This window comes from Balearica regulorum, chromosome 10 (genome assembly GCF_011004875.1).
Source record: "Balearica regulorum gibbericeps isolate bBalReg1 chromosome 10, bBalReg1.pri, whole genome shotgun sequence".
Lineage (NCBI taxonomy): Eukaryota > Metazoa > Chordata > Aves > Gruiformes > Gruidae > Balearica > Balearica regulorum.
Window position 1 is genome coordinate 7,746,187 of NC_046193.1, and position 25,131 is coordinate 7,771,317.

The 25,131-nt window shown below is 44.8% G+C and overlaps 1 protein-coding gene across 1 annotated transcript in view; it reads left to right on the forward strand.

Annotated features, from left to right (window-relative positions):
* The first annotated feature begins 4,142 nt into the window (after positions 1-4,142).
* Positions 4,143-25,131, forward strand: part of DNAH1 (dynein axonemal heavy chain 1) — a 71,551-nt gene continuing 50,562 nt past the window's right edge. The window contains exons 1-18 of the mRNA XM_075761926.1: positions 4,143-4,388; positions 4,977-5,049; positions 7,511-7,685; positions 8,762-8,918; positions 9,455-9,587; positions 10,205-10,366; positions 10,899-11,151; positions 12,399-12,556; positions 13,343-13,554; positions 14,788-15,086; positions 16,093-16,243; positions 16,827-17,020; positions 18,339-18,564; positions 19,203-19,322; positions 20,121-20,203; positions 21,665-21,806; positions 22,879-23,034; positions 24,002-24,200. Coding sequence (XP_075618041.1) covers positions 4,176-4,388; positions 4,977-5,049; positions 7,511-7,685; positions 8,762-8,918; positions 9,455-9,587; positions 10,205-10,366; positions 10,899-11,151; positions 12,399-12,556; positions 13,343-13,554; positions 14,788-15,086; positions 16,093-16,243; positions 16,827-17,020; positions 18,339-18,564; positions 19,203-19,322; positions 20,121-20,203; positions 21,665-21,806; positions 22,879-23,034; positions 24,002-24,200 — 3,106 coding nt within the window. The 5' untranslated portion in view covers positions 4,143-4,175. The remainder of the gene's footprint in view (positions 4,389-4,976; positions 5,050-7,510; positions 7,686-8,761; positions 8,919-9,454; positions 9,588-10,204; positions 10,367-10,898; positions 11,152-12,398; positions 12,557-13,342; positions 13,555-14,787; positions 15,087-16,092; positions 16,244-16,826; positions 17,021-18,338; positions 18,565-19,202; positions 19,323-20,120; positions 20,204-21,664; positions 21,807-22,878; positions 23,035-24,001; positions 24,201-25,131) is intronic.

A 25,131-nucleotide genomic window follows, 5' to 3' on the forward strand; every position in this document is an offset into this window, starting at 1 on the left:
AGCACCCGCCATGGCTATAGCCTCAAAACTGTGGTGTAACCTTGTCATTAAGGCTCTCCGTGTAATGAGCAACGCCGTTTGCCATCAGTCTTGCTGTTCCCCCCTGCGTCCTCAGGTTCTAGCGGTGGTTGCGCGGTGCTTTCCTGTGGAGAAAGGAATGCATTTAAAAACCCGGAGGAAAATCAATTTTAAGACCACGCAAATTGTCGGAGGGAATGGGCTGCTATAAAACTCGGAATTACTTTCAACTCCTTTTTTAAAGTAGAAGAGATTTGAAGTAGAGGATAATGTTTAAAGCAGTTTGTTGAGAGTGACTTGTCTGAGCTTATATTATATGGCTTAAATTATAGGAAGAAGGAATTTCCGCATATTGGTGTCTGGGTAGTGTAGTAGCTGAGGTTCTGGCTACCCACAGATAAATAGATTTCAGATAAATGACTACAAGATTTCAATTTGTGGTTTTGCTTAGGGGTTAGATTATTTTTAAAGTACTTTTTTTCTGCTGCAATTTTTAGCTGTTTTGAACCTTATTTGAAAGAAAAGAGTCCATTTTGTCAAAGCTTTGGATCAAAGAATTGAAGTAGAGGCAACAGATCAAAAAGCTCTTACCAGACATTGAGCAAGACACGTGGGAGTTTTGACTTCTTAGATATGTAAAGCCTGGATTTACCGAGAAATTGTAATTATAGTTTTGCCACGATGACACACAGATGCTGCAGCTAATGTTGTGTCAGCAGTGCCATTAGAATACGCTCTCATTTTGAATAGTTCAGTTTAGCATAGTACAAGGTACCTGGTATATCTAGGAAATATGCTTTTCAGGTGTGAGAGAGCATGACTGAACTGCTGGAAAGATGGATGTTTCAGCAGTCATGAAAATTTTTTCGAAGCTTATTATAGCTAAAGCTGGGGTGGCTTGGTGCCGGGCAGATGTTTGCCATTGAAGAGCAGGAAGATGCTCCTGGCTGCAAAGGGGCAGCGGGGAGTGAAGGGTTATTGAGGTGGGCAGAGGATCTGCTTTCAGGAAGACATCTCATCTACTTGTGATGAGCTAAACTTTTTTTCCACCCGCCTTGTTGAAGGGGGGTTCCAGCCCTGAGGAAAGCGCTCCAAGTAGGAAGGGATTGAACGCTACAAATGTGGCACGCAGCTGGCCTCCTGCCCGCAGCTGGCAAAGTGTGACACTAACAGGGCTCTGGGCAGTTTCACTGCTTTTCTTCAGGATCTCTTGAGCAACCAAGAAATCCCTCGAGCACGGGCTGTTTCACACCATCAGCAGTTGCTCTAGTAGAGCTGGCTGAAAGCTTGGGCTGCCTTTGTGTGCTCGCTGCAAGATGGAAGTTGTTCCTTTCCCCGAGCAGTGACAGCCTCGGCAATCCACGCCAAGCTCCGCTGCCCAGGGATGCGGGTCCGGGGTTACCCTTGGATGGAGGATTGGCAGAGTTGGAGGCTGGGGAAGAGTGAACTGCTCTGCAGTAAGCCCCTTGGCTCAGCAGCTAGGCTGAATAAAAGAGAGAGGATCTCTCTTCTCATCTTTTAAACTAATCCGGAGACCGTTCCCGAGAGCTGGATGGGAGCACCAAACCACCCGCTAGCTGGAAGCTGGCACCGGAGCGAGCTCCTTGCCAGACTCTGGTTTCTATCTCCTTGCTGGAAACCCTGGCCACATCCCAGAAGCTGGGGTGGCAGAATAGAATTCCCTTTGTCCTTAGCATTTCTCCCATCTCTATATCAGCTTTAACATGCTCAAACAAGCTGTTCTACTCATCTGTCTGGGGAATTGCTGGGAAAACTTTGGAGGCCTGTTTTTGTTCTTTATTTTGGGTGGTGTGTGTCAGGTTTTTTTGCATTTACAAACACCAGACCTTCCCTCTGTGCAGCTGCGAGAGCGTGACAGATGGATGGTTTTGAGCTGGACACTGAGTAGGGGGTTGTTTTATTTTGAGATAAGTGCTCAGCAAGGACTTTATGGAGGTGTGAGTGAGTACATGGGGAGCAAAGCAGCAAAGAATTAGGCCTGCCGTGGGCAGGCTTGGTACACACTTCCCCCGTCACAGGAACTCAGCCATCATCAGCAGCAAGCTGCATTATTTTGGTTCTAGGCAGAGATTGCCAGTCCTGCTAAATTGGGAGTGGGCTCAATCGCTCACCCTGCTAAAGGTTCAGATGAACTTTGCATCCTGGAGTTCACTTTTTTGAATTGGGTGGATTTAGGATTCTGATCCTAAGAGGTAAAGGTACAGCAAGTCACATCACCACCTCCGCTGCTGCACCCAGGAAGAGGATGCTCAGGTGACATATCAGGGGAGCCACCGCAGGGTCGTTCCACCTTGCTGCTGTTCTCTGTGCCAGTGCAGCAGGCACGAAAGAGTCCAGCAGTGATTCATCAGGAATACTTGGATCTTGGCTGATACCAATGAATCCTGCTGGGCTGCTAAAATAGATATGGCCAGAGCATAAAATAGCTAATAAAACCAAAATCTTCCATGGAAAATGCATTCTTCAGGGTATGAGGTTCCAGTTGCAGCACCAAGAGAAGCTGAGGAGAAAGATTTGAGAATTTCTAGCTTGAAGGAGGGGAGGGGGTATTATTGATCTCATCTCCCAAGTCTCTCCAATCTGTTCGTTTACTCTGTTTCACTTAAAGGATTCGCATCATGGTAACCTTGATTTATTATCTGATTTCTTTTTTGAATCAACCTCTCAAAATTGTGCACTGGCTTGAACCTGCAATAATAAAACAGCACAGTTATTCCCTCTTATCTCCGGCATTCATGTAATGCTTTCTCTGCTGTGTGTACCCGATTCATTCTTGCAGAGAGACAGCAAGGTGAAATTTAGAAAAAATTGCCCTCTCTGATCAAGAGTATAGGACGAGCAGAGTTTTCACTCCGTTCAAGAGCAGAGAGGACATTGGAGGAAGGGACCCTGTTTTGTTGTCTCCATGTCAGGATGTACCTCCAGACACGGTCAGGATGTACCTCCAGACACGTACTGTGCCAGCTGTGGCCTGCAAGACCAGGCAAGGGCTTTCTAATGCTGGAAGACTCCCGCAGAGCAGCCTGTTGTGGGGCTTGGCCTCCAGAAGCAAGCAAGGCAGACGTGCGGGTCCTGGCAAGGGTGCGGGACACAAGCTGTTAGTCAGGTAGGGCTGGATGAGGAGTCTGGGTCTAGCACTGAGCAGGAATTGATGAATAAGCTGTATTGCACTGGGGTAGCCTTGAGAGACACCCTGGAGAGCTTTGACTCATAATTTATAGGAATAAGCTGTACGGGTATACGTATATCATTACATAGGCACATGTGTGTGCAGGCTGGAGGGGCTGGTGTCACTATAGCTGTACTAATTAGTTACAGTAGTCATCTCTGTGTTTAGACAAGCCTAAAATCAAGGGTTGCATTATCATTGTGCCAGAAGTCCGAGGGCTGCTTTTAATTAGTATCTCTCAGTGTGCAAAGGTTTTTATAAAACAAAGCTGCACAGCTGTGATGTTTGCCTGGACTTGTGTCTCCCAAGGTGGAAGAGTAGAAGTTGTTTGTGAGCTGAGATCACCAGCAAAAATATCCCCTGCAGAATGAGAGAGAGGGGAGCTTCTGGCTATGTTTTAATATTCGTTGGTTGATGCTTAAACATCTCTACTGAATTATTTAAATGAAAGAGTCAGACTTTACACCTGGGAGTAGCTGTGTTGGTATCTAGGCTGTAGCCTACTCACACTGGAGTCAAGTGTGACAAGGTTTTTAAGGGATTTGGGTACAGCAAAAGTAGCACTTCTGTCGTAGTCCCAGTTTGCTCAATTCTCTTGGCAGCCTCTTGAATGCTGCCACGGATCCGGGAAGCCCCTGCTGCTTCAGGAAAGCAGCTTTTCATGCGTATACTGCTGGTTTTCCCCCTCCAAAACCCATTTGGAATAATAAAGCACTCTTCTTCCCCAGGGTTAGTGAGCCATTGAGTCAGCCACGTGAGACCAGTGGCCCCCAGGTCGTGAAGGCAGCACTTGGTACCAAAGCAGGGGGTCAAGCCTACCTTGTTACCCACTCGTCTTCGGAAGTCAATGATACCCAGCACAGTGGGAGGGTGTGGAGGAGTGCCAAAGATAGAGTGTTTAACAGGCTCAATGTCTTTCCACTCTAGCAAGCCCAGAGTTGCATCATAGCATTGTTCTCCTAAGAAGATGGATAAAGCAAAGAAGGATTTGACAAATTCTCTGGGTGGAAGCCCCAACCCTCCTGATACCAGCAATGGGGCTTCATGCTGGGACTGCAGTCCAGGAACGAGTTTGTTGCTTCCTGATAGCTACAACCAGGGGCCAAAAAAATGCTCAGCCTTTAGACAAAAGATGTTTTACACTGATGTCCCCACTCCAGGAACCTCCAACGTCTCGGAGGTAAGTGCAAAGAGCAATTCTTTTTCTACTGCTGTCCTACAATAGACCGACCTATAGTACACCTGGTATGGAGAAACATAGTTTTCACCCCAGGTCCTAGCCTTTCATTTTGGTCAGAGGCCTTTGTGCAAGACCTTGACTCTTAGAAAATGAAGTCATACGGCTCTTCCTGATCGTAGTTGTGCTGCATTCCTCAGTGGCCGGTGCTATCACTGTTGTCATGATGTTGCCTGGGTTTAGGATGCCCTCTCAGCAGGACAGGCATATGGTTGTGACTGTGGATAATATTTGGAAGTAAAACCCTAATGAGTGCCTGCCTCATCAGCCCCCAATCCACATTGTAAGCTGACATCAGGCTGCACTCTGCTGACAAATTCCCTGCCTCTCAGTGCATTGTGCTGAAGTTTCCAGGTATTTGTGCCTCTCTGAGCCTTTTCTTATCATTACTCACAGCCTGAATTGACCCTAAAGCTCTGGTAGAGTTGGTCTTGCAGTCTCACTTTCTCTCTGGACCTCTGTAACCCATCCTCCTACTGTGCTACAACTGCTCTGTTATCTCTGATGCTTCCTTCACATGCTGCATTTCAGGATGTTTGTGCTGGCCCCTGTATGTACCATGCTTTGCTAAGACAGGCAGACCTCGAGCAGCACACTCCTAAAGGTAAGTATACTGAGAGGAAATGTGTCGTGGCAGGAAATGAGGCCATAAACTCTTCTAGTTGCTTATAGTGACCATTCTGGGAACTAGGCTGATGACTCTAGGGTAGTACTCTGTTTTCATTCTCCTGTCAGTGCCAGGAATGGTGCTGAGGTGCTTGAATGTCCCATGAAAAGCAAATTTAATTAGAGGTGGAGCAAACTGATCTGACTGGGTGGTAAAACCATGCTCCCTTTCCTCCTGGATATATCCACTCCCCCCAGGGTTCAGGGTAGACTGCATTGCTGCCTATGGGAGTTTGGTCCCACAGGCCATGTGCCAGGACAGCACTGAATTTCCATGTGTTATCATTGGGTATGGAGCCAGCAATGCCTCTTTCCTGTGAAAATGGGACCTGCCCAAGAGAGCTGTATTTAGGATCTAGGTACCCATAGCCAAAATCATGGTCCTATCTCATTTATTCACTCCGCATCCAACTGCACCCCAGAGTGGCTTGTTCTCCCTAGATGCAAGAGTTCTTTCTGTATACAGACCTCCTGGTCCCACCTGCTTACAACAGCTTGTTGTATCATGGATGCTCAAATATAGGGACAGAGCATGGTTGAAAGGTTTGCCAGCGCTGTCCTGGCCCCTAGAGCACTCTCAGGGCTATGGATCATAGGCTGGCAGTGGATGTGGAGACAGTGTGCATGTGAGAGGATTTCAGTCTTAGAGAAAGATGGTAACTATATATACCACCTTCCTGTACTTAGAAGTGACATTTATTTTCATGAGTGAGGACAAATGACTGCATCCTCAAGTGAATCTTGACAAGCTAGACTCGTCCCTAACAAGTGGAGACAGATCTCTATTTATGATCTGCTGCTTCTTCAAGGGGGAAGAAGCTATCAAGCTGGAAATGTAAATGCAAATGAAACGCTAAGTATTGACATAAATAGTTGATAGTGCACAAAGTGCCATAATGGATGGTGCCATGGATTTTGCAACAATGAAGTGACAAAATTGGAACAGCTGTGCTCTCTGACAACAAATATAAATCAAGGCCATTCTGTAAAGACCCCAAATAAGAGATATGCATGAGGCTAAAGGAGCTGTAGTAATCTCTCTGCATTTTAGGGATTCCTCAAAATTATTGTAAGCATCCATGTTGGTATGGACAATGGAAATGTTTAGGATCGTATTTATTCAAGGCTAGGAGTCCTTCCTAAGAGAGAGGAGTAAAGAGAGAGGAGCCAGTTCGGTGGCTATTTCCTTTAGTCCCTAAGCAGACAGTGTGTAGGCATGGGGGTTGTGTCAGGGACCATTTAAGAAGGGCAGGAGAGTGACCTCTGAGAGGACCCTTTCTGTACCTGATCATCCTGAAACCTATCTGGCTTCAGCATTATTGACTGCTCTGCATGATTGCTTTGAAATCAAGGGCTCACATCCATGACGCAAGCAGAAGCACGTGGAGCAGGGTGAAGGATTGGTTCCAATGCTTGGTGTCCAAAATACCTGCTTACAAGCCAGATCCTTAAGTTTCTCCTTGGTAAAGTGTGAAAGTTCATCAAATGAAAAGCTCTTACTCCACTAAAGTCTATTTTTAGCTCAATGCTTAGCTCCATCTAGGGAATAGTGCTCTTTAAAGCTTGCATGCAATTACTTAATTTAGGTTAAGCTTCGAATTCCCAGTTTGCTGCTGTTCTATTATTTGCGGCTTGTTTAGCAATATAAACAGTTTGATTTATTTATGGGGTAAATGGCATGGTTTAATTTCAGCCAGTTGTTGGAAATGTATACTTTTTGCTTAGTTCAAATTTCCATTGAAAACATTTGGCCAAATTGCGAGATTGTTAGCTGTTTAACTCAATTTTTTCTCATACCACTGCTGATGTGAGTGGGAGGTTTGCTTGAGCAAAAACTGAGGAGAGGTTTGTCCCAAGAAGGTGTGAATAGGGACTTTGGCATATAAAGATCACCTGAGTGGCTTGTTTTCTCCTGTAGTATTCATAAGCCCTTTATCACGATCTTGACCGAGTTCCTCCCAGCTAGGACTGACTCTTGGTCTGCAGACACCCCAGGGAGGCAGGGGAATCCCACTCTTCTCTGAGAGTGAGGGAAGCCATGCACTAGAGGCAGTAACTTGCCCACGATCATGTAGGAAGTCTGTAGCAAAGCTGGGAACAGAACAGAGCTCTTTAGAGCCAGGACAGTGCCCTACCTCCTAATAAGGTGCATGACAGTAATTCTCAGCAGAGGCTTCTTCTATGCCGTCCTTTTGATACTGGAAAACCATAATGACATATTGCAGCAGGAAAAAAGGTCTTCCCTTCTGTTTCCCATTTGATGTTTGCTTTATTTCTCTCACAAATCTGGTGAAGTGACTTCTGCAGACAGCCCAGGAGACAGCAGAGTCCTGTGTGTGTGAATGTAAAGCAGAGCCATGTCTGGTGGTTTCAGACCTGTGTTTCTCTTTATCTCTTAGTCACAACCTTCAAGATGCCTGATGACTTTGGAAGTGTCCTGGATAAGCAAGTGATTGGACCAACCACTGAGAACCTCATCAAGTCGGATTTCCCAGTACAATCATTTAAGCCAAAAGTGCAGATTCCTTTACAAGGGCTTCCAGGGCAATGCTCTCGGAAGATTGAAGTAGAGAGGTAAGTTACCAGAAAGTGGCTAGAGACATCATTATAGAATGGACACAGCAGATTAATGTTGATGTTTGCTTTCAGGACATGACATGTCAAAAATCTTTAGGAAAATATTACCCTGTAAGGCAGTTGGTCTCCAAAGTGGGGTGTGCACATTGCAGGGGGTGCACAAGACAATTCACTGGGATGCAGGAAGAAAATATTTTTTTTTAAATAGTGTTTATTTCATCTTTTTCTCATCCTTTTTTAATATCTATTTTTGTGTATGCTGTGTTGTCGTGGTTTAACCCGGTAGGCAGCTAAAACAATCACACAGCCATTTGCTCACTCCTCCCCACAGTGGAGGAGAGAATCAGGAAAAAAACCCAGAAGTAAAAGTCATGGGTTGAGATAAAGGCAGTTTAATAGGACAGAAAAGGAAGAGAATAATGATAATAATAATGATAATAGAATATACAAAACAAGCGATGCCTAGCACAATTGCTCACCACCTGCAGACCATCGATGCCCAGCTAGTTCCTAAGCCACTGTCTAAACTACCCGCCAGCTTCCCCTAAGTTATATACTGAGCATGTTATCATATAGTATGGAATATCCCTTTGGTCAGTTGGGGTCAGCTGTCCTGGCCGTGTCCCCTCCCAGCTTCTTGTGCACCCCCAGCCTCCTCACTGGCAGGGCAGTGTGAGAAGCAGAAAAGACCTTGACTTGGTGTAAACATTGCCTGGCAACAACCAAAATATCAGTGTTTTATCAACATTATTTTCATCCTAAATCCAAAACACAGCAGTATACCCGCTACTAGGAAGAAAATAACTATCGTAGCTAAAACCAGGGCATCTATAATGCACATAATATATTAGTACAGTAGTACACGTGTATAATTTATAAATTGGACTAAATGATTGTTGTAGATCCCTTCCAACTGAACTATTTTATTCTATAAATGAAGAAATAGACATGTATGTGGTGTGTGCTCAAAATCTTTTTTGCTGATAGGGGCGCACGATCAAAAAGTGGAGTTGTAGGCATGGGAGCCCTTCTAGGCGCATTAAGTGATTATTTCCCCATCTGATTCAAAACAGGAGGAGACAGCTATACCTCAGCTTTGATATTGCTCAGCTCTTAGCCAGCGAGGGGATAGACTCCAATCAGCTGATGCCAAGGCACCATGATACTGACAATATGCCTACTATTGAGGAGAAGAAAGATCCTGTCTTTCCCATCTACCTCCCATTAAAGGTAAGAAAGCATGTTTGCCACTTGTGATCTATCTCATTGCTTATACTACAGGATGTTTCTGGGAATTGCAGGACACTTAGCCATCATTGATACAACAAGCGATAAAAAAAGGAAGTGCTTGAGAACAGGGTTGGGCCCTGAAGGATCTCTACAAGATGCTGAGCATCTTCTGCAGGGTGCCCACAACTTCCATCAGAACTAATAGTCCTTGAGGGTGCTCCTCACTGTCATTTTTGCGTCCAAAGAAAAGGTATCGTCTCATGTTTCCTTCCGAATGCAGTAGTCAGTGGTGTTATTGCATGAGACCTCTCTCAGTGGTGGTCTGTGCTCACTAGGAAAGGGCTAGAGGTACTGATATTGCTGGATGGGAGAAGATTGTTGATCAAAGATCAGCATGGCTTTTGCACCTGAACTGTTTTCCATTTTTGTAGCTCATTTAGGAACTGCATGTTAGTCTTCCTTTCATGAAATTTTGTTTCAGGTGTTTTCTTCTCTCTGAAGTAAGACTTCATTTCACTCATGTCCTGGCTTTTTAGATATTTGACAATGATGAATATGACTGTCGAACTCCAGAAGAGTGGATCTCGCTGGGACTGGAGCCAGGATCTCACGACAGAAAGCCAGTGCCTGGAAAAGCACTTCTACCTACAGATGATGTACTTGGACATGGTAAAGCTTGAATGAGATACTGCTCAAGCAAGGCAGTGTCAACAGTTACAGGCCCGTTCAGCAGAAGGGAGCATGTAGATTCTGATGTATACAGTTCTGAAGAGCAGAAAAGCAGTATTTCATTCTGACCAGGCTCAGGCAGTCAGAGCAAGAGACCAGGGATCTCACTGACTGTCAGTCCTGCCATGGACTGACTGTTTCCACTTTTTTAGAAGTAGTCTCTGCCTTTTGCCTTCCTGTTTCTGTGCGTGGAAGTCAGTATAGTCAAAATTTTGCTTTATTGGTACGTAGGTATCATCATGAAATTAGTTAGCTTGCACACAGTATGTTCTGCCTGGATTTCGCTGCAAGTGCAGGGTCAGAAGTCAAGTTGAGACTGCAGTGAAAATCCAGGTAGTAAATCTGTGGCCAATTAAGTGAAGTGGACATCAGAAATGCTAAGCTGTAAGACCTGAGTTCATTATTTAGTTAATCACAACAGAAATTATGTGAGATTGACTGAGATTCAAACTAATAAGTGGATTTGACTGTAGCATCACCGCTCTGATCAGGAAAGTCCATTTGCTGTAGCCTCCAGGAGAATGAACTAACCCTGTTTTAATCCTTGATTCTCTCAGAGGACCCCAAAAGCCAGAAGTTAATCTACAAGTGGATTGATGTTGGTGTTCTGGATTATGACAAAGAGACAGAGCTCTACTTGGTCCATAAAACAGATAAGAATGGGCTGGTACGGGATGAAGAAGGGAGACCCATCCTTAATGGAGGAATAACTCCAGAAGGTGTGTTTCAAGTAAGGCCTTTAGGGACCTGGCGTATACTCTGAGAGCCAGTTCATGACCCACGTTGGTCCTAGGTAGAGATGGGAAGGATGTCAAGAAGTCATTTAATTCCCTTCCCTGTTACTACTCTTGACATGTGTCTATTTAACCTGTTTGGAAAAACCTCCAGGGGAAAGAAGTCCACACCTTAATTTGACAACATATTTGAGGCCCTCCCTTTGGAGATACCTTTCTTTTTTTTCTGGCTCCCGTCCTGCCTTCAAGAAAAGTTAAATGATGGTCTTTCTGGGCAATGCCATTTTGAGGGGGAATGTGGACAGATTAAGATGAAGTACCCTCCTCTTGAAAGGTTTGGGATGCTGCTAATTCCATGCTCCTTGTCTCTTGCTCTCCTCAGCTTTGGTCCCTCATTTTGATCTCCAGTAAGCCAGCCCAATTATATTGTCCATCAAAAAGCTACTGTCAGCATTGCAAGCCATTCTGAGTTTTCTTTTCCCTACAGACTCTTGTAAGCTTTACTTTCATTTCCCAGGAAGAGCCCCATTGTTGTCATGTCAGTACTGGGTGCCACGAGTTTGCCTACTGTTTCTAGCCGAAGATCCCCAGGTATTCGCACAGCGGGTAGTTTCTGCCAACAGCTTGCGTAAGAAGACACAGGCGCTGCTACTGTATCACCTGTATGTGGACTGCATGCCCACGGATGGTCTAAATAGCATCAGCGAGAAGAGCCTGCAGAGAATGAAGCTGTTGGCTCTGCATACTCCCAAACTGAAGAAAGAGAAGAGGTAAAGCATCAGTACATGTCTGGGGTCTCAGTCTTCAGTCCATTAACATTGTAGGACTTTGTAGGGCTACAAAACAAGTGGCAATGGAAGCAGATCTTGCGCATCCAACTCACGGATCGTGTATCTTGTCTGCCTTCCAGCCTGTGCATATGCATACCACCCTCTTGCCCAGAGTCTCATCAGAAATAGGTAGGACAAGAGCCCCAGGGACACATGGGTGATCTGTCAGCGTTCCCAGATGAAGTAGATGTACTTCATATGCAGATCCACTGAGCCATGCTTACACCTGCAGTTAAGTGGCCTTCGACAGCTGGAAGGTTGGACAGAAATGGCATGGTTGACCTTGCTGTCTCCCTGTGCTTTCAGGGAACACATAAGTCATGGCTGAATTGATCTGCAGACCACCAGCTATCTCCAGAGAGTTGGCGGTTGTCTGCTGGTGACTCTTCTACCTATTAACAGCTGCTAAAACAAATCATAAGATGATCTGCACAGGGCAAAGCAAACAACAGGAGATCTCCACCTGGATATAATCAAGTGTCTCTTTGAGATGCAGTTCGTATCAGGAAGGCATTTTAAGAGTCCCTGGGCTGATGAATCATGAGCCGTTGATGGTGTCACTGGGAATCAGCCATGACTGATTGCCCTGCTCAGAGACAGGAAGGTGTGAAGGGCTGCATGGTCTGCCAGCCTAAACTAGAGAGTAGGAGCATAATTAGTCTCTGTTTGTGAGCAGAAATACAGGCATAAAGAAAAGTACTCTGCCTGCTCAAGGTGAAGGATGATGATTTCCTAGGGCAAGCAGAGCAGGGTTTCAGCACTTATACTCATGGTCTGGCTGAGGAAACTGATGTCAAGAGGTGTTCAGCAGGAAGGAGTTGGGAGGACAGCTCGGAGAGCCCAACTTTTCCAGAACTGACAGCTAGCTTCCTCAGTTCTTGCTTATTTCCCCCTCCCTCTGTAATGCTTCTCCCCAGTGGAGATTTTGCTTTGATCTGAAAAGACACTTGAGAAGGCTGCAGTCCTAGGCCCAGGTCCTCACTTGCCTCTGCCGTTAAATGTCCCGTTGATAGCTTTGCTGGCTGCTTCATTGTCTGCACAGCTCTCATAATGCATTCAGTAGTAGGTGGGCTTCTGGGTTAGCAAATCCAGGAGGGAGGGAGTGAAGGGTGGGTTTTGCAGTAAAGGTCCAGACATACTTCTGCTCAAACACCGTAGCTTATCATTGTTTCCATGTCTTGTAACAGGGTATTAGACCGTATGTGCTGCCTGGAGAAAGAAGTGAGATTAGACTATGAGCACACCATGAACAGGATGAACTTTGACAGAGTCATCACTTCCAAACCTCAGATGTTTTCTTATGTCACCCTGCCAGACAAAGAGGAGAAGAAAGTACCAGAGACAGGTACGGGACACAGTGAAACGGTTTGAATTCAGCATGGTTGTAGGACTTCTTGTCTTTGATAGGATTCATGCTTTGTTGTAGAAACTCTCAGGTTCATGTTAATGATTAGGGCTCATGAGGGGCAGCAGCAGGAGATTATATGAGACTTTTGAGTATGTATGCTCTTTTTTAGGGTATATTTGCATGTTCGTGTTACCTCAGTATGGCACATTACCTAAGCTGCAAGTGTACCCTTAATGGCACCAAATGCATGGCAGTGTAATTAGCTTAACTGCCTTCCATTTGCTGTGCTCAGCTGTGGCATGCCTCAGGTGTGACAGAGGGCTCAGGCTGTTTTAGAGTCCCAAACCGGCAGAAAATGACCACAGTAAAAGATGGGGGGTGGGCATATTTTGTGCACTTCAATCTTCCAAAGGTTGGAATGCCTTGAGGTGGTTCACAAGTGGCCTCTCACAGATGAGGTGACTCAGCTGTGCCTTGGAGCCTTGGTGGGAAGATTCTTGAAGTCCAATGTTCTTTCTCATGGAAACTTCATGAGCCAAAGCCTCAGGAAGGTCAGGCACCAAGACAGTCCCTCAGCCCCTAAGAGGAGGCTGCAGAAAGTCTCTGCTGCAGAGCAGAGACTCTCTTATCCAGCCACCGGCTGAAACTGCTACATGATGAGGCCTGTGCATCAGAGGACAGTCCTTTTCACAAGTGCTGTCCCAAAGGAAGCTGTACTGTTCCTCTAAAACAGAAGCTGGGATGGCCATTGCAGACAATAACATGTTCTTTTTTTGGTGCCAGGGCTCATCTGGATCCCAGACTATCCTTTTGATGAACGACAAACAGAATTCAACTTTGTCTCACTCCTCACCAGGCCAGAAGTCATCCTTCTCCTTACACAGGTGCAAGATGAGTGCAACAAGGCAGCCACCATGCCTCTGTTTAACACAACCTTAGCCAAGCATCTCTGCTTGGAGGAGTTTGAACAGATCCAGACACAGTCCTTCGCTCAGGTGAGCAGAGGAAGCGGTGGGGTGAACACATGGAGCAGGCAGCAGGACTGTCAGTGTGTATTAGACAGATGCAGCAGCTGCAGATCAACTCCCTGGAAACAGAGGAGCTTTCAAAGGAGACATTGTGGGTAGGGCAGGCAGGAATTTGCATGTGCATGTCAAATTTGTTGGGATGTGGGGAGAATGGGCTGGAAGAGTCAGAGTCCCCTAGTTAGCATCAGCCAATGCTGACCGTGCTCTTAGTCATGTGTTGAACAAGTGGCCACATAGGCCTACAACCCCTCTTTCCTCCTCCTGGTCTCAACGCAGATAGCAGTCCTGGTTGGCACTCAAAAGTTTCCAGATTTTTTGTTTTTATTTGCCCATCCCTCCAGCTGCAAGGCACAAGAAGTTGGATTCCTCCTGAAGCACTCACAGGGTTAATGCTTCTCTACACTCTATGTTCTTTATGTACTTAATTAAATTACTCTGCTTGCAATGCCAGCAGACAGACTAGGACAAAAATTTGCAACTCTGTGGTAACTCTCGCCAGAAGATCTTCATGCCCTCTAAATGAGGGCAGGACGTTGCACCCTGGATGTGGCCTCACGGAGTAGCTTGCGCAGGGTTACACAGTAAATCAGTGGCAGAGGGCATGTGCTGGTCCTTCCCAGTCCCATGCTGTTTCAGCTAGGCAGTGCTGTCACCCACTCAGTGACTGAGGTTGTTTTATTGCACACAAACAGCAGCTGCCTGTGGAGCAAAAGTGACACTTGGTGGTATTTTAATAAATTAAAACACTGCAGAATGCTGCTGCCCTTGGCTGCTTCTCTTCTTTCTCCTCACTTGTCAAGAGAAGACAACATTCTGTCCTTTACTTGCTCATCATAGTGTCTACACAAGTTTTTATGAGGGACCCTGACACAGGCAGCTCCAGGGATACTGCTGTATAGAAAAGAGAACAAAAAGGAAACACTGTGTATAAAAAGAAAGAGTAGAGCAATCCTGCTTTTTAATATCAGGCTTTCTTCTTGTAGGTCTTTTGTCAGTGAAGGAGATGTATGGCCAGGTTCAGATGCCACGTGTGCATGCATGGATTTGAGAGCTACTGTTTAGCTGCTGCAGCTCTGAGAGAACAGTTGTCTCTCACAGCAGAGAAAGGTCTAGCAGTCCCAGCTAGCAGCTAACCTCACCATACTGCTTCCCCACCAGCCCTTGGAGGATTACACAGCTTGCTTTGTTTCTTTGCCCTAGGTTCAGGTGTTTCTCAAGGATACTTGGATCAATACTCTAAAGACTGCAGTAAAGAGCAACCTGAGAGATGGAGGCAAAGGCTTGTACAACCTGGAACAGAGCCACTGGGATGTCTACCAGATGTCCAAACTGCGTAAGCTGATGAAGCGCATCAAATTCATCCTTCAGGACTCTGTGCGCTATCTGGTCCAGAACTCACTGATCAGCTTCACCCAGCTTTTGCTGGATGCTTGCCATGGTATCCTGAATTGCTCAGAGAACATGGACTGGGGAGATGACCTCATCAATAGTCCCTACAGGTAAGGAAAGGAGAGGAAAAAAGGGTGGAAAGAGCAGAAAAGTGTGGTGTCATTGTCTTTCTAAATGCTCTCTTTGCAAGCAATCTTTGCACTGGGAGCTTTAGGCTGGGCTGTTCCCCCCAGTCCTCCACCTGACACGTTTACTTGGGTCTGGAAGAATGTCACAGAACTGGCTGCTCTGTTAGTAGATTTCAGGTTGCTGGTGGTGATATGAGGCAGAACCAAGGTCTGCTACTTTGACATACTGTTCTAAAGATTAGCCACTTCCAGCAATCTTGAGGGAGCAAATAATTACTGCTAGCTTTTTTCTGGAGGGCGAGAAGAAGAATACCAGGAGGCATGGCTGCCTAATTCCACTCTTGGATTAAAACTCAGGAGTAGGATCTGGCCTGGGATCTCTAAAGAATACAAAATTCAGGTTGCCGCAGTGCCTAGAATTTTCTTCTGCTGAGTATTGATTTAAGGATTTCTGTCCTTCATGGTATTAAAAAAGGTAGCTTTAGAAATTGAGAACAGGAAGAAAAGAAAAAAAAAACCCTTGCCACTCACATTGAGACCTTTTACCTTGAAATCAGTGCAAGTCTTAACACTGACTTCAGCTGATCCTGAGCCATGCTGGTAACACACAAGATAGGGAGATACTGAATATAACTTCTGGGAGGTGCATTTTAAGGGTATATTGGAGATGCTGGATGCCTGGTTTGAAGAGCATCTGAAATTCTTCTGTAAAGCAGCTCCAGTTCTCAACATAAGGTTATTACTTTTGGGGATCTGGATATGTTGTGATTGACACTTCCTTCACCTTTGATAGACGGAAGGTCTCAATGCCTTCACTGGTGACTTCAGAACTCAGTGTTTCATACCTTCATCTGCATGAGAGAGTCTTCCTCTCCTCTGCTTCCCTTTCCTGTCCAGTAAGCATTTTACAATGAGCACCAGAGCAATATAGATGTGTGCTATTGTCTCAAAAAGCGTTTCTGTTCTTTCTTAACTCTTCCCACTGCAGGCCTCAAAGGAATCCACTCTTTGTAACAGACCTTGTATTAGACAGCAGCGGTGTTCACTTCAGCCCCCCTGTGGAGAGCTTTGAGAAGTCCCTCATTTCTCTGTTCAACAAGGGAATCCTGGTGACTCACACTGTCCCACAGCTGGAGAAGGTGAACTCTTCTGCACCAACAGTGCTATAGCTGTGCAAGCCTCCTCAGTGCATTGCAGCTTGGCATAGACACCCTGAGCTTGTACTGAGGGAAGGAGTTGCAGGAGTGGGTAGTTGGGAATCAAATTAAATCAATTTGCACAGCACTGTTGTAATGCAGTTCTATTCTGACAGGATTTCTTCAAGCTCCCCAACCCTGTAGCTATTTTATGTGGCTGCTGTCTCTGTTTTGGTGCTGTGGGTTCTGTGGAGACATATCCTAAGTAGCCTGGTTGCCTTTAGTATATGGCAGCTGGTAAAGCAGACTTATAAAGGAAATAGCAACTTTTCCAGTGTCATCAGTCTGGTGCAGATCCCTTCTGCACATGCATCCTTCTGCCTGTTGCTGTCAAAGGACCTATCTATCTCCCTAGATCCTCCTCTTTTGTGGGGGTTAACATAAAACTGATAAAACAATTCCTGACACAATGTAGAAGGGTGGACTGCATGACTTCCCAAAGGTGCCAGTGATTGTCTTGCCCCTCTCCTGAGGAGGCATGTTTAGCTCTGCTAGTCCTGAAAGACCTCTCTCCTTTCTCTTCCAGTATGTGTTGGAAGACATACCTGTCCCAGGCACACCCTTGCTGGACTCGGTGGGCTTGCACGAACCAGAAGTGGAAAAACTACGTGAGGTTATGCGGTCTGCCATTCAAAAGGCACTGATCCCTCTCCAAGCCTACGCCAAGAAATATGAGAGTTTCTTAGAGCTAAATAACAATGACATCCAGTACTCTCTAAGGTAAGTGGCTAAAAGGCAGGGCTTTTCAGAAGCTGTTGTGTGGATGCCTGTGAGAATGTGGGACCTGTTGTGAGACCATGAATGTGCGAGACGTGCCTCCGATGTGAGATCAGGCATCCATCAGAGGCAGCCTTCAGCCATGGGCAATGGCCTGTGCTTTTAGAGGACATTGGTGGTGGCAGTGAGAATTTCTTCCTGCCTCTGACATTCCTGTCATGTTTGTAAGTGTAATTGGAGATATTAATGGCCCTAAAAATGACTCATCCTGTTTGAAAATCCAGTTAGCATACTTGACTCTGACCTCCTTCAAATAGCGTCTGTTCACGCTGATAACGTTCTCTAGAAAGCGATGTTTTCTTTTGTTTCAGCCTCATTGTTTTCACTGCCAAACTCTTTGCACCTATGCTGTCCTTTAGCCTCTGTTACTTTAATGGTCTTCTTTTTAGGCCTCAAGTTTTCTCCAAACAGTGGGAATGAAGCCCTTTTTCACTTTTGTTGTTCCAGCTTAATCAATTTACAAGTCCCATCTGACAAATTCCTGTCTTTTCCCAGAACACACTGAAGTGCCTGCCCTCACCCAAGGTGCCTCCTGATCTTGCCCTGTTTACACCAGTGCTTTCATTTTGTCTCTCCCTCTCCTCTTGCCTTATTATCTCTTGCGTCTCTTTCTTCCACTCCATTTCTGCAGCTAAAATATTTTGTACTCTTACTCCACTCCACGCCTGTTGTGCTCTAAAACCCATTGTAGATTTGAGTCTGTCCCTTCCCTTGTTCCCCAATAATCTTCCTCAGCTACATACTAGTTCCATGTCTTCTCATATACACATCTTCTGAAACTGGGCCCTGTCTACACTACTACATCTGTGTAGCTGCAGTGCAGGTAGGCACAGGCAGCCTGGCTTCCTCTGCTTGGTGCTGATAACCGTAGCATTGAAGACGCTGAAGCAGAGCCTTCAGTGCAGGCTGGTCTCCCATATTGATGGACTTTACGTGGTATGTCTTTGGTACTATAGCTTTCCATGCTCAATTAAAGCTAGCACTCATGTACTTGAGTGTGATACAAACACTCCTCACTTCCTCTGTAGGCATATCTTTGGTTGTAAGGTCTACAAGGGTCTGTTACCCTCTCAGTCTGTGCTTGCAGAAAGTAGTGTATGTTCAAATAGATGCATGTTTTACTAACAGTAAAAATACTCATTATTAATTCAATGTCTTGATCCTTTGAGCAGACACATTTGGACATCCTACAAACAGCCTCGATGCTCAAATAATCTTAAGGTTTACGTTACCTTATTTTTGTTGGTGTTTTTATTTACAGGGACTACGAAGAGCAGTGTCCATCAGCCCAGGAGGTGAAGAGTGTAGTAAACATGCACTTGTCTGAAAAGGAGAACCTGGACAATGCTCTACCTAGTTCTATTGTCATTGGTCCCTTCCATGTCAACATAGAAGGTGTTAAGCAAAATCTGTCTGAAAAATACAAAGCGCTTGCCACTTCCATGTTGGACATACTGGCTAAAAACCTCCATTTGCAGGTGGAGAATGTAAGTTACCTGGTTCAATAGATTATCTGTCCGTGTCTTGTCTTGTCCTGCTTTTGAAGTCACTGTGTTTGTGAAATGGCCAAAAGACAGCAACTGAGGCCACATTAATGAGAACATTTTAAAGATTGCATCAGCGTGATTATTTAAAAAAATGACTAGAGGGAAGATATGTAGACTCAACCAAATCAAGCATTAAATATACTTAATAAATTATGTGCCTGAAAGCTGTATCGCTTGAGATTAAATTCTTCAAGACCCTGCCATCTTATAAAAAAGTGTTAGTGGGTTGAAAAGATCTGCCTAGTAGACAAATGGAAGGTCCTTCTGCTTGCTCTGAGGATAACTGGGGTATAGACAATAGCATCTGCCAGAGGGTTGTCTAAATCTGTTATTGTCATCATTTCAACTACATACCTGAGGTTCCTCTTCCTCTTTTTTTGGCAGTCTCATTCCATTTGAGCTCAAATGAGATGGATGGAGAAAGACTGTGAAAAGAAAAAGATGGGACAGGGCTGTGTACTCATCACTTTAGACCACCTTCAGAATGGGAAGTGGGTGGATCATGGCAGGTTTTCTGGTTTGCCCATTAGCAATTAATGTCTTTTTGATGGTCTTTTATTTGCTGTGTCCTTCTGCAGATCTGTAATGCATATAAAGCCGTCAGCTGCAAAATGCATGAGAAACCAAACAGTATTGAGGAGCTGGCTGAGCTGCGGGAGTGGATGAAGGGAGTCCCTGAGCAGCTGGCTGTGCAGGAGGTAATGCATGCTCTCCTTATGGGTGGGGGACACCAAGGGAAGTGAGGAGGAAATTTGTCAATGCAATGTGTTGTGTCTCAAGCAGAACTCCAGGTTTTTTGCTTGGATGTCTTTGCATGCAATGGCGTAAGATTCCTGGCTTTGTATTTTTGTAATTGCTAAGATTTGTATTTTTAAACATACATATCACGAATTTAAATATCTATGCAAAACAAAATAGCAGGTAAAAATCTTGCCTAAAAGACTTATGTATGCTTTTGCTACCTTCATGATCCATTCTGTATTTGTGTACTCAATAGCTGTCTTCTAAAAATGAATGTTGTTTTCAAGACAATATTTTTGCTACTAAATGCTCATATTGCTGTTAATGTATTTCTTCTAATAGGACATGCTAGTGCCAAGTTATTTCAAGTGCCAATTATTTGAAGTGTAGGTCTTCTCCCAGCTGAACAAATGGGGAACAAAGGCATCAAGCTGTAAGCTGATTTGTCCATGCCAAGGAAAGAACTTGGAGGATAACCCAAAACACTCAATTTCTGTCCAGCACTTTGTCCACTAGGTCACACTTCTTTTCATTCATATAGAACAGAGGGTGATGATGGCGTGATCAGTCACAGAACAAGGGGTTGTAATCCATTCCCACTGTTCACACGCCAGAGGAGCAGCCTACATCGCATTAAGCTTGTGTGACTAACGCCCTTCAGAGGCACCTCATGAAAATGAGGTATACACCAGAGAGTTGGAATCAGCATGGTCTAAAGGTGTCTATTTTTTGTCTCTTTCTCTCACCCTGTGCAGGAACTGATTAGTCAAGTCATGGAAGATTACAAGGTCATGGAGGAATTCCTTTACAATCTTACCGAAGAAGATTTCAATGACAAGTGAGCACAAGGCTTTTCTCCCACTGTCAAAGTGGGACACTTTGCAGCAATTACCATTCTCAGTGCTTCAGGGGCTGTGTCTCTATCAAGGGCTCCAGCAGAACTTTTAAGTGCCTCTCAGGCTATATGAGCACTGAATTCTTGAAATGAAGTTTGTAGAGAAGAAGCGTGGGTTCATGCTGCCTTATGGCCTGGGGCAAGGCAAACTGGTAGCTATTAACCTGTTTAACGTATTAAAGGTCTTTTTCTCTTGGTTTTTTTGAGACATTTGCAAGGTCTCCAAGTGCACAGTTTAGTCTGTGTCTGAAACTGAATGAACGCTTCCAAGACAGGAACACTCCTGGGGCTTTCTTAGGACTAGGAAGGAGCATGAACTCTGCATTACTCCTGCATTTCTTTTCCATGCAGTCTCTCTTAGTTTTATCTTTGGCTATGTTGTTCAGATTGCGGTCTGACTATGCCCCGTAGCAGAGTCAGCTCACAAACAGCTACATAGCTTCCAAAGTCAGCTCAGCCCTGGAAGCACCTCTCATATGACATGGACTTAGTCCAGTGTGTCTGCAACCTGAGTGAGTCTCTGCAAAGTGCTTCTGAAACTAGAAACATGGGATGCACAGTGCAAAAAAACCCCAAAACCCACAGAAGCTGCAGGAAAGCAGCTCAGCTTTAGGACAGCTTAGCACAGAGGTAGCTGTATGGCCCTGGCCAGACCTGGCACACACACAGAACTAGCAGGAGATAGCTCCATCCCCAGGCGCTGGGAGGGGTGTGACCTCGAGCATAATGCTGCAAAGTTTGTGTCTGGCATTGCGCACAAGCTAACAAGTCCAAATGGAGGAATGGGTGGGCAACAGCTGAGCAAGAACCAAGAAACCTGTCTTGGCCTGAGCAGCCACTTTGTGCAGCCTTTCCTGTGTCTGCATTGCACCCCCCAGGGCCCTCTGCAGAAGCCTTGCTGTCCAGGGCTTCAGTCTCTCTGGGTTACCCTGGCCCCTCACTGCCCTGCTTAACAGGAGACTGGCTTTTTCAGTAGCCCTGAAAAGCCACAAGCCAAGACTCTGACCCCATTTTTTTTTCAGTTCCTTGTGAATACGTTCAAAGCCAGACATTCCCTCTGGATGCCAACTGTTATTTTGCTGTCTCCTAGCTTTTCAGCAACGTACTGGATTTGTTTCTTTTAAAAAGGCCCTCCACTTCTCCCCAGCCCTCTCCATGTGAATAGCCTAGTCACAAGGACTGCATATCAACAAGAGAAGATGAAAAAAAATTGTTTTGTTGAAACCACATATGTTTCTGTTGTTGTAAAGCTTCCTTGTTTGGTGGGAGTTGGCCTTCTCATTCTGTTATTTTCAGCATTTCAAACATATGCTCAAACAGCTTCTCTCTCCTCTTTTCTTATTTTTTTTCTTTTTTTTTCTTTTTTTTTTTTGTTTGTTTGTTTGTAATATCATGAGAGTGCAGGTGGGCTGCAAGTTACTGGCCACTGAAAATAGCTATGCAGGCTGAGTCCATTCGGCTCCAACACCTGGAGGATGAAGACAAATTTCGCAAAATCCAGGTCATGGATCAGAATGGCTTTCAAGACAAACTGGAAGAGATGCAGGTATTAAGCCACTGACAATAAACTGTCCAGAGAAGGGGGGCTTGAAGTTCTTGCGGTCAGCCAGGTGGGAAACTTTCAGATGAGAATTTAGTCAGATGAGTTTTTAGGTCAATGTATTGTTGGCCCAAAAATTATTTACCCACCCTCCCTGTTTTTTATTGGAAGTTGGGCTTTTGAGTAAGAGTTTCATTTTTGTGTGAAAGACAATGCTCTTCACTACTGATTTTTCACTAGGAAGATGTTCATCGAGGTACAATATTCTGATTCTTGGTGCTCAGGCAATCCATGCACCTAGTTTTTCTTTCTTGTGTATTCAGTTCCCTGTAGACCATCTCCCGTGATGCGCTGCCATCAAGGGGGCAAATACAGCATTCAGTCATGGAACTCATCTCGTGTGAAAGACCCTAAAACAATAGCAGAAGTTTGGAGCTGAGATACCACTGCTTTCTGCTGAAATAGTCTGAATTTTTTTTTCACCAAAACCTCTTAAATACAGGGGAAAAAAGCTGTCTTGGAAAGGCTGTAATCAGTGACCTAGATTATCCTGGAAATAGCCTTCCAAATGATAATACCCCAACACTGGATTTAAAAAAAACAAAACGACAAACAAAACTGCAAAACAACCAAACCAACCCAAACCACCAAAACAAAACAGAAAAGTTATTAGAGAAGCTCTGGACTTGTGTTGTTAATTCTTGGAAACAAATTGAGTGACCTATAGAGCTATCATTTTCACTTCATTGATTCTGTAACTAATGACAGTATAAATTCAGTAGCAAGAAATTTGAGCACAGTCTTACTGCTCCTGCTCCTCAGGGATTAACTATTGTCGCAAAGACAAAAAGCTGCTGATCGTCACATTTGCACTTTCAACCACCTGACCAGCAGTTATTGCTTCTCCTCACCCCTTTCATTGTGGTCTAAACAGAAGTGGAATTGGGTTGGGGGAGGTGAAATTGTGAACATAAAAATCTTGTCTTTGAATGTAACAAAGAGCACACCAGGAAGCTGAGGTCCCAGAGGCAGCACTCAGCTTCAGAGCCGCACCTCATGCCTGCCTTTTCTTTTCCAGCTGACTGTAGGTGGATTTTCCATCCAGACAGACGTTAACCAAGCTCATGAGTTGGCTAACAAAGCAAGGGAGGTCAGGAAGCAGCTGAAGGAGCTTCAGAATCTGGCAATTCTCTACAACAACAGGGAAAGAATCTTTGGGATCAAAGCTACTAATGTAAGCGTCAGGTCCTGTACCTACAGGACCCTAATCTTTGTTGGGCCTTGTAGGTGGTAGGTAGAGCAAACAATGAGATGCAGTTCCTCAGGAAGGAATCCTTCATGCTCTTTGGGTTTATCCGATGAACTGTTCCGTGGTCCTGTAGAGTGACCACACTGCTCCATCACTCCATTGTGCTGCAGAAGAGCTGATCCCGGCAAATGCAGAAGGCAGTTCATGGGCCTGATATTGCCACTTCTGTGAGAGACGTTGGGTGCCCACACTCAGATCTGAGTGTTGTTAATGAGGAGGAATTGGATGGGGAAAGTCTTGAAGCAGCATTGCTGTAAGGCTGTTACTGCAATTATATAGACGTGAATGAGTGGTTGTATAGTGGTGTGCAGGCAGCTGGCTGGGCTTGGAGTGTAGCGTGTTATCCTAAGGCAACAGTTTATATAGTTGCAAACGCTCATTTTTGCCTGTGGCTGTTCAGCTGCCAATGAATCATTGTCATCCACGACCAGCCCAGTCTGACTGCAGAGCAGAAGTGGAGTTCACGTGATCCTTTCCTACCTCTCAGTCTGTGGTTAGTTCTCCTTTCCTGTAAGGAGCCGAGTTTTGATATGATGTGCAGTGTGTGCTTTCACCAGTTGTGCATGGTCTGCCCATCAAAGTCTTCTGCGTTCTGCAGCAGAGCATTTGTAGATGCAAGTGGAGAGAGTGCTTTCATGGTTCAGGCACAGCTCCGTGGATGCATTTTGGCCTGAATGTGTAAAGCCCGGCTCTGCTAGGTGCTCTCCCTTGCAATCTCTATTATGGTCCCAGGAGAGGGTAGTCTGATACATCCTTTTGAAATACATGTTTTCTCATTGCTTGCTTGAGATTCAAAAAAGAATTGTGCCTTTTTTGGCCTTTTGATGTGCAAGCTGTCATCCAGAGGAGAATACACTTGTCGCTTATGCTTTCTTTTTCTCTCTTTCCAAAGTACAGCAAGCTGTCCAGGATGGTTAAGGACTTCCAGCCATACTATGATCTCTGGACTACAGTGTCAGACTGGATGCAGTGGAATGAGAGCTGGATGTATGATCCTCTCATGGAAATTGAGGCTGAGCAGCTAGAAAAGAATGTCAGTGACTCTTTTAAAACAATGCAGAGATGTGTGAAGCAGTTCAAGGATTCACCAGGTAGATATGCAGTCTGGGGAAAGGAAGCTGGTGCCTATCAGCATTTTGATGTGAGGCATGTCACAGAGTGCTCTGAACAGGGATTGTCAGGATGTCATATGAATGTGTTGTGTGTATTAGAGCCAGCTGAGAAAATGCTAGCAAAGTTATTTTTCCACTTTTTTTTTTCTGGAACTGTGATGATTCACATCTAGATGCTAGTTTGCTGCTTGAAGTACCAGTTTGGCATGGAAACAACTAGGCTGCAAATCCCTTTTATACCTAATTCCCAAGACAGTACTGAGATAAAAGCCACCCTCTTATGTTGCAGTTAATATTTACTCATTTATATAAAGTAAAATAGTCCAGACTAGTCATAGAGAATTACTACATAGCCCAGTGGCTAGACATGTGGGTTTAAGCCCTTACAAAATTCAGGCAGCAAAGGAACTTGAATCTGGGTCTTCCAGGTGCTGTTTTCTTGGCTAATCTTATTTTCTGTATTGGCCAGTGAATTTAATGGAAAGCCAGAAGAGATCTTGACTTTGTTATGAATAAAATGAAATTGCAAAAATCTGGAAATGATCTGTGGCATGTAATAACCGTTTTCTTTCCTGCCAGAATGTGTATGAAGTTTAGATGATCGCATCCAGCCCTTGCATTTAATGTGAAGATCTTTTAATCATGACTCCTAGTAAAGCTGGAATTGAGACTTCAGTTGTAGTTTAACTTCCCATTCCATGATTCTCAGAGATGCATTGGTCATTCTTTAGAGCTAATTCTAAAATCTCCTGCCAGATGGCTTAGATTGAAATATATTTTGCAGTGGGAGATTTTTGATTCATCCTTTTTAACTTGAACTTGCTCTTAAACAATGCCATGAATCAGCCCCAATGGAGGAGGTGATGAGTAGATGCGTGAGTAACTATGAATCATTATGGTAAACAGAAAT